This window comes from Nicotiana attenuata, chromosome 2 (genome assembly GCF_001879085.1).
Source record: "Nicotiana attenuata strain UT chromosome 2, NIATTr2, whole genome shotgun sequence".
In the NCBI taxonomy this organism is placed as follows: Eukaryota; Viridiplantae; Streptophyta; class Magnoliopsida; order Solanales; family Solanaceae; genus Nicotiana; species Nicotiana attenuata.
The window spans coordinates 20519662-20529170 of record NC_031990.1 but is presented as its reverse complement, the minus strand read 5'-3'; the positions used below and the strand labels follow the sequence as shown (position 1 = coordinate 20529170).

General features: G+C 41.8%; 1 protein-coding gene across 1 annotated transcript; it reads left to right on the top strand.

Annotated features, from left to right (window-relative positions):
• LOC109217181 lies at positions 4751-9024 on the top strand. Its single transcript, XM_019381408.1, has 5 exons — positions 4751-4987; positions 5339-5800; positions 6754-7000; positions 8832-8892; positions 8979-9024. The coding sequence occupies exons 1-5, from the start codon at positions 4751-4753 to the stop codon at positions 9022-9024; spliced, it is 1053 nt and encodes a 350-aa protein (XP_019236953.1).

The window sequence follows — 9509 nt, the reverse complement described above, 5'->3', positions numbered from 1 at the left end:
TAATATGGAATCCCTTGGACTTGTATTGCTATAGATTAAAGTTGAAAGGATTGACAAACGTTGTATTACGCTCAAGAGCCGGAAGTTAAGGTATGTAAGGCTAACTCTTTACGTTTGGGAATGTCTATGATTCTCCCTACGTCATATTCATTATGACCCTTACCAGTTTCCTCAGAAAGTAACTATGATCTAGTTCCCTAAATAGTAGTAGAACTTCTATTCTCTAGATAGCATAGTTTCATAATCATTAGATATCTATGAGTCTCAGTTATGACGGATCAACTTATTATGAATATTCATCTCAGTCTAATCTTATTCACTATTACAGTATCACGTCACTTGGTATGGCTCATTATTTCAGTATCATTTATTACAGTATGATTCTCAGTTCCTGATTCTAAATTCCTGAATGTTGAACACCTATATTTAGGCCTGAGGCCGTAGTTTATGCTTTATGCATTTTTGGGCCTGGGGCTGTAGTTATGTATACGTATACTTGAGCCTGAGGCCGTAGCTTGTGCAGATGTATATATATTGGGCCCGAGGCCGTAGCTTATTAGATAAATAGGTTGTTCATCATCCAGAAGAGGGAATATTCATATCCTTACTTCCTTGTTCAGTTATCAGTTTATCAGCTAGCAGTTCAGTTTCAATTTTAGTATTTACAGCTCTTTTGTTCAGCTATTTTACATAACAGTGCAATTCAAATGTACTGACGTCCCTTTTTCCCGGGGCCTGCATCTCGCAATGCAGGTAACGATTTTCATGTTGACGATTCTGCTTGTTAGGACATCTCGTATCAGCTGTTGGTGAGCCCCAGTCTTTCGGGGCCTTATCTCTCTTTTGTGTTAGTCATTATAGTATTTTCGGTTAATAAGCTATGCCGGGGACCTTGTCCCGGTAAACAATTGGCATTTTCAGTGTACCTTAGAGGCTTCGTAGACTATAACCCAGTCAGTCAGATATTAGTAGGCTTTCATGTGTTAGCCTTGTCGGCTACTTGTTTATACTTGTAGACCTTTCAGTATTTTCCGCATCTATGATATTTCAGTCAGAAGTTTTAGCAGATTATCATGTTTTACATTTACCTCTAGCTCATAGTTATACCACATGTTGATCCAGCCATACAGTTGGTTCGCTCGGTCACATGCAGTCAGGCATCGAGTGCCGTGTTACGCCCAGGCCATGGTTCGGGTTGTGACAAAGCTTGGTATCAGAGCCCTAGGTTCAAGAGTCCTAGGGATTCTATGAAGCCGTGTCCAGTGGGGTCTCTTTTATGTGTGTGTCCAATCAAAAAAGTAAACAGTTGACCACCAAGACATCTAGGATTGTTCCATTTCTTTCATACTCTAGATCGTGCAGTTAGAGCTATGCTTTCAGGAATCTGTCTAACCCGTGCGAATTGCGTATTTCAGAAAAAAAAATGCCTGCAAAAAGAAAGTACACCGGGAGGGCCTCAGCTACTAGACAGGGGTCCACAACTAATGCTGCTCAGGAGGAGGACACTCTGGCCCAAGGGGTTGCACCGGGCTCAGTGCCTAGTGCTTCAGACATGGATGTTAGGGGAGCTATCCAGTTGCTCACCCAGATTGTTGCTACCCAGGCTCAAAGGCAGGGAACAAGTGATGTTCATGAGACGGATAGTTCCAGGTCTAGGGAATTCCTCAACATGAAACCTCCCGTCTTCACAGGCTCCAAGAAGGATGAGGATCCTCAAAACTTCATTGATGAGGTTCAGAAGATATTTCGAGTGATGCATGCTACAGACACTGAGGCAGCAGAGCTTGCTACGTACCAGCTGAAGGATGTTTCCAACCCTTGGTATGAAATGTGGGAAGAGTCCCGAGGGGAGGATGCGGATCCTGCGACTTGGAAAGAGTTTGCAGATGCGTTCCTTGAGCGCTTTCTACCCATTAAGGTCTTGGAAGCTAAGGCTTTGGAGTTTGAGAGACTCAGACAGAATGATATGAGTGTGAATGAGTACTACCTCAAGTTCGTCTCTCTGGCCAAGTATGCTCCAGAAATGGTACGTGATATGAGGGCCAGAGTTAGGCGGTTTGTGTTGGGGCTTTCAGATGATTTATTTGCTGATGCTAATATAGCTACTCAGAATAATGACATGACCATCACTAAGATGGTTGCCTTTGTTCAAGGGAATGAAGACTGGTTGAAAGAAGAAGAGCGGCTACAGAAAGAGAAAGACAGGGAATTTAGAAAGAGAGCTAAGTCTGCAGGAAATTTCAGCCATGGGGGATCTCAAGCAAGAGGCAATCGCCAGTTCTTCAGGAAATCAATATCAGGACCCGCTCCATCTTCAGCTAGTGCACCGGTTCAGAGGTCCAAGTTTAACAAGAAAAACCAAAATTTTAGAGCAGCAGGTTCACAGTCACAGACTAGTGTGGGCTACAGAGGCCTGGAGTACCCTATTTGCAACACGTGTGGTAAGAAGCATCCAAGGGTGTGTCGTTTAGGCACAAATGGTTGCTTTGGGTGCGGTCAGCAGGGCCACTTCTTGAGGGATTGTCCATCAGCAAAGCAGAACAATGGAGGAAATGTAGCTCAGTCCACTAATTCAACAGCCTATCATAACTCTCAGGCTCAGCAAGGGCGCGGCGCAGCAAAGTCTAATAATGCAGGCGGTGGACGAAACCGCTTGTATGCACTGGTAGACCGTCAGGATACAGAGGCTCGTGGAGATGTTGTCACAGGTATGCTAACAATATTCACTTTTGATGTCTATGCTCTTACAGATCCGGGATCCACCCTATCTTATGTAACCCCATATATTGCAATGAAATTTGGGATAGAACCAGAAAAATTGTGTGAACCCTTTGAAGTGTCCACTCCAGTTGGAGAATCAGTTATAGCAAGGTGTATATATAGGGGATGTCCAGTTAAAGTGCATCATCGTCTTACTGTAGCAGACTTAGTAGAATTGGAGATGTTAGACTTCGATGTGATCATGGGCATGGATTGGTTAGAGTCATGTTATGCCAAAGTGGGTTGTAGAACCAAAATAATAAGTTTTGAATTTCCCGGTGAACCAGTCTTAGAATGGAAGGGTGATGCAGTAACACCTAGGGGTAGGTTTATTTCCTACCTTAAAGCCAAAAAGATGATCTCCAAGGGATATATCTACCACCTGGTTCGAGTTAAGGATGCAGATGCTCAGATTCCCACTCTCCAATCGGTACCAATTGTAAATGAGTTTCCAGTAGTGTTTCCCGAAGATCTCCCTGGAGTCCCTCCCGATAGAGAGATTGACTTTGGAATTGATGTACTTCCAGGCACTAAGCCGATATCTATTCCGCCTTATAGAATGGCTCCAGCAGAGTTAAAAGAGTTAAAGGTCCAGTTGAATAATCTTCTAGATAAGGGATTTATAAGGCCAAGGGTCTCACCTTGGGGCGCACCGGTTATGTTTGTCCGAAAGAAGGATGGGTCCTTGTGTATGTGCATTGACTATCGTCAGTTGAATAAAGTCACCATCAAGAACAAGTACCCTCATCCCAGAATAGATGATTTATTTGATCAACTTCAGGGTGCCCAGTGTTATTCCAAGATTGACCTCAGATCGAGATACCATCAGTTGAAGGTTAAGGAAGTTGATATTCCAAAAACAACTTTTAGGACTCGATATGGGAATTTTGAATTTTTGGTAGTGTCATTTGGTTTATTGAATGCACCAGAAACTTTCATGGACCTTATGAATAGGGTCTTCAAGCCTTATTTTGATTTGTTTGTTATCGTATTTATTGATCACATCTTGATTTATTCTCGTAGCGAGACTGACCATGCAGAACATCTCAGAATTGTGTTGCAGAAACTGCAGGATCACAAGCTATATCCAAAATTTTCCAAGTGTGAATTTTGGTTGAAAATCAGTAGCGTTTTTGGGCCATGTCATCTCAAGGGAAGGCGTGAAGGTGGACTCTCAGAACATAGAGGCAGTGAAGAATTGGCCTAGACCCACCTCTGTATCCGATATAAGAAGTTTCTTGGGTCTAGCAAGCTATTACAGGCGTTTTGTAGAGGGATTTTCTTCTATCTTGTCCCCTTTGACTAGATTAACTCAGAAGAAAGTCAAGTTTCAATGGTCGGACGTGTGCGAGAAAGTTTTGAGGAGTTAAAGAAAGGGTTGACTTCAGCTCCAGTCCTGACACTACCGGAAGGAACCGAAGGGTTCATTGTTTATTTTGATGCTTCAAGGGTTGGTCTTGGGTGTGTATTAATGCAGCACGGTAAAGTCATAGCCTACGCGTCGAGACAACTCAAGGCTCATGAGAAGAATTATCCGACTCATGATCTTGAATTAGCAGCTGTGGTGTTTGCGCTTAAGATCTGGCACCATTATTTGTATGGGGTACATGTTGACATTTTTACAGATCACAAGAGCCTCCAGTACATCTTCAAGCAAAGAGAATTAAATCTACGTCAGGGAAGGTGGCTCGAATTACTTAAAGATTATGATGTTGATATCCTCTATCATCCAAAAAAAGCAAATATTGTAGCCGATGCTCTCAGTCGGCGTTCTATGGACAGCTTAGCTCATGTTGAGGCAGACAAGCGAACTATGGTGAAGGAAGTCCACCTCTTAGCAAGTCTAGGAGTTCGACTTTTGGACTCTGAAGATGGTGGCATTGTTCTCCAGAACAGGGCTGAATCCTCCTTAGTAGCTGAAGTGAAGGAAAAACAGTTCAGTGATCCCTACTTATTGCAGCTGACGGAGGGAATTCACAAACATAAGACTATGGTTTTTGAACAAGGGGGAGATGATGGTACTTTGAGATACAGAGGCATACTATGTGTTCCAAACGTAGATGGGCTCAGAGAGAGGATTATGTCAGAAGCCCACAATTCTAGGTATTCTATTCACCCAGGTTCCACAAAAATGTATCACGATCTTAAGGAGGTTTATTGGTGGAACGATATGAAAAAGAATATAGCAGATTTCGTGGCTAAGTGTCCAAATTTCCAGCAGGTGAAAGTCGAACCCCAGAGGCCTGGCGGTTTAAATCAGAATATAGAAATTCCCATTTGGAAATGGGAGATGATAAACATGGACTTCATAACCGGTATACCTCGCTCGTTCCGGAAGCATGATTCGATTTGGGTGATTGTAGACCGACATACCAAGTCAGCTTACTTCTTGCCAGTAAAGGCTCCATATTAGGCCGAGGATTATGCCAAGTTGTATATCAAAGAAATTGTCTGATTGCATGGGACTCCCTTGTCCATTATCTCAGATCATGGTGCTCAGTTCACAGCAAACTTTTGGAAATCCTTTCAGAAGGGATTGGGCACAAGGGTGAACCTCAGCACTGATTTTCATCCTCAGACAGATGGACAGGCGGAACGCACCATTCAGACTCTAGAGGATATGTTAAGGGTGTGTGTTATTGATTTTAAAGGTAATTGGGACGATCACCTACCTCTCATTCAGTTTGCTTACAATAACAGCTATCACTCTAGTATCAAGATGGCACCGTACGAAGCTTTGTATGGGCGAAGGTGTAGATCACCAATTGGTTGGTTGGAAGTCGGAGAAGCGGAGTTGTTAGGACCCGATTTGGTCTATCAGGCTATGGAGAAAGTCAACTTTATACAAAGGCATTTGAAGACGGCTCAAAATAGCCAAAAGTCCTATTCGGACGCGCGGCGTAGAGACTTAGAGTTCCAAGTTGATGATTGGGTGTTTTTGAAAGTATCGCCCATGAAAGGCGTTATGATATTTGGGAAGAAGGGGAAACTTAGTCCCCGCTATATTGGTCCATATAGAATCCTGCGAAGGATCGGACAGGTGGCTTATGAGTTAGAATTGCCACAAGAACTAGCTGTCGTACACCCAGTGTTCCATGTGTCCATTGTCACACCTCCTTTTTTACACATCTACCCCGAAGGATAATGTACAAGGGAGTTTTTCCATTTAAAGTGACATTATTCGAAATGGGATTATTTATTTATTTTTAGAGTCGCCACTTGGGATAGGATTGGATTTTGGTGTCCCAAGTCACCGGTTTAACTTGAATCCCAGATCGAGGAAAAATTGACTTCCCATTTGGAGTCTGTGAACCAGAAATTCTGAATAAGGAATTTTGTTGACCCGAGGGAAGGTGTTAGGCACCCCCGGATCCCGTGGTTCCAGCACCGTCGCTTAAACTATTATAATTGGCTAATAATCTGATTTTAATACATGTCATCCTAAAGTGCATTTTAACTTTAAACCGCTTTTATTATTCTTTTCAAAGAGAATTGCAACGTCGTGAAAACACGTCTCGAACCACGTCACATAAATGCACCCGCGGTTTTTGACACATTTCGACTTCGTTGAGATTTGGATTTGAGTCACATAAATGTGCACCCGTATTTAAGAAGGTAATATTATTAAATGCCGGGCCTAAAGCAGCTAGCGTATTATTAACTTTGCGGGAGGCCATGAAATTTGCTAAATGGCACGTCCCAAATTCTAAGGATTTTAATAGGAAACATTTAAAGAGGGCCCCACAATTTATGCATTTTATTTGGCGGGGCTCGCCTCATTTTATTATTTAAGGCCATCCTAAAAGGGACTATTATTCTCTATTAAAGATTATCTCTAAAGGCCTAATNAGATTTGGGAAGAAGGGGAAGCTTAGTCCCCGCTATATTGGTCCATATAGAATCCTGCGAAGGATCGGACAGGTGGCTTATGAGTTAGAATTGCCACAAGAACTAGCTGTCGTACACCCAGTGTTCCATGTGTCCATGTTGAAGAAATTCATGGGAGACCCGTCACTTGTGGTTCCTACAGAAGTTATAGGGGTTAAAGACAGCCTATCTTATGAAGAAATTCTAGTGGCTATTCTTGATCGTCAAATTCGCAAGCTCAGAACTAAGGAAATTGCTTCAGTAAAAGTGCTTTGGAGGAATCAAAAGAGTGAAGAGGCTACATGGGAAGCCGAGGAGGACATGAAGTCCAGATATCCCCATCTCTTTGAAGGGCAAAAGGAAAATGTGGAAGGTAATTGACATTTCCATTCAGTTCTTATATTATAATCTCCGTGTTCTTCAGTATTTACTCAGCTTAGAACTCAATTATTACGTACTCATTCAGTTGGATACACATGTATTCATGATATTTCAATATTCGCATATCACCATCACACCCGTTTAATGTCCATAGATAGTCGTAGTTGCAACCAGGACCATCATTTGAGGACGAATGATCCCAAGGGGGAGATAATGTAACACCCCGTAAATTCGGCTTAGGTGTAGATGTGGTAAATGAGTGGTAAGGTTATATTTTAAACATGTGAAGTCCCAACGGGATGATTGTGGGTAAAATAGTTTTTTCAAAAATCAAGATGGAAAGAGAGGTGCATAAGATTTGACAAAATCGACTAAGTTTGCAGAAGGTCTGTCTTCCATCACGTTTTAGTGAAAATGTGTAAGGAATTGGGGAAAATGCAAAGGATCAAAGTTGTAGGCCTTTTAAATAGCTTTCCAACGATAAATTATGGATCCCAAACGGATCTCTGTGAAAAAAGTTATGTGCATTTTCAGAACAGTACGCTTATGCGCGCCCGGTAGCGCGACCACTAGCACGAACAAGCCTCCAGGTGCGCGATCGCGCTAGTGGGGGGTCGTTTTAAAGCTATATTTCGTCCCCCACAGCCCCAAAACATAAAAACTTGCTCTAGAAAGGGGAACTCTCAAAAACCTAACTCCTTAAGGGTCTTTCCACCACCCAAGGTAAGTTCTAATGGTTATTCTAAGTTAATTTCAATTTCCCAATATCTTATTAACATGGGTAAACCCTCCATATCATTAGATATTCGATTGGGTCATCATTGTTGAGAGAAGGAAGCCTAGAACTCGAAATTCAAGGGTTTGAACTTCGAAAGGTAATGTCTTCACCCTTTAATTGATTCTAGCATTGGTTTACTGATTATAAACCCTAGTTCATGAGATATGAGTTGATGGTTTTGATAGAAAAGCATGAACGATTATAGGTTTGGGGTGTTGAGTGTTGATTATTGGTTAAGGGTGTTGTCTAGCTTATGGGTGATAAAGAATAATATCGATTACAACCATTTGAGACTTTAGAATTTATCTAGGGGCAAGGAAATGGGTTGTTGGGTGTAGAGACACCATTAATAAGGACTATGAAGCTTTATTTTCACCAAGTGTTTGATGAAATGCTTAAGTGACCAAAACATGAGCATTATAGCTAATATGGAATCCCTTGGACTTGTATTGCTATAGATTAAAGTTGAAAGGGTTGACAAACGTTGTATTACGCTCATGAGCCGAAAGTTAAGGTATGTATGGCTAACTCTTTACGTTTGGGAATGTCTATGATTCTCCCTACGTCATATTCATTATGACCCTTACCAATTTCCTCAGAAAGTAACTATGACCTAGTTCCCTGAATAGTAGTAGAACTTCTATTCTCTAGATGGCATAATTTCATAATCATTAGATATTCTATGAGTCTCAGTTATGACAGATAAACTTATTATGAATATTCATCTCAGTCTAACCCTATTCACTATTATAGTATCATGTCACTTGGTATGGCTCATTATTTCAGCATCATTTATTACAGTATGATTCTCAGTTCCTGATTCTAAATTCCTGAATGTTGAACAACTGTATTTGGGCCTGAGGACGTAGTTTATGCTCTATGCATTTTTGGGCCTAAGGCCGTAGTTATGTATGCGTATACTTGGGCCTAAGGCCTTAGCTTGTGCAGATGTATATATATTGGGCCCGGGGCCGTAGCTTATCAGATAAATAGGCTGTTCATCATTCAGAAGAGGGAGTATTCATATCCTTACTTCCTTGTTTAGTTATCAGTGTATCAGCTAGCAGTTCAGTTTCAGTTTCAGTATTTACAGCTCTTTTGTTCAGGTATTTTGCATACCAGTGCAATTCAAATGTACTGACGTCCTTTTTTCCCGGGGCCTGCATCTCGCGATGCATGTAACGATTTTCAGGTTGACGATTCTGCTTGTTAGGACATCTCGTATCAGCTGTTGGTGAGCTCCAGTCTTTCGGGGCCTTATCTCTCTTTTGTGTTAGTCATGATAGTATTTTCGGTTAATAAGGTATACCGGGAACCTTGTCCCGGTAAACAGTTGGCATTTTTAGTATTCCTTAGAGGTTTCGTAGACTATAACCCAGTCAGTTAGATATTAGCAGGCTTTCATGTGTTAGCCTTGTCAGCTACTTGTTTGTACTTGCAGACCTTTCAGTATTTTCTGCATCTATGATATTTCAGTCAGACTTTTTAGCAGATTATCATGTTTTACATTTACCTCTAGCTCATAGTTATACCACATGTTGATCCAGCCATACAGTTGGTTCGCTCGGTCACATGCAGTCAGGCACCGAGTGTCGTGTTACGCCTAGGCCATGGTTCGGGGCGTGACAAAGTGATGCTAAATAGTGCTGCCTCAAGTCATGATACATTTTCGCGACACCCGGATGAATGGAATACCACAACTTTTGGGCCTCCTCAAGAATAA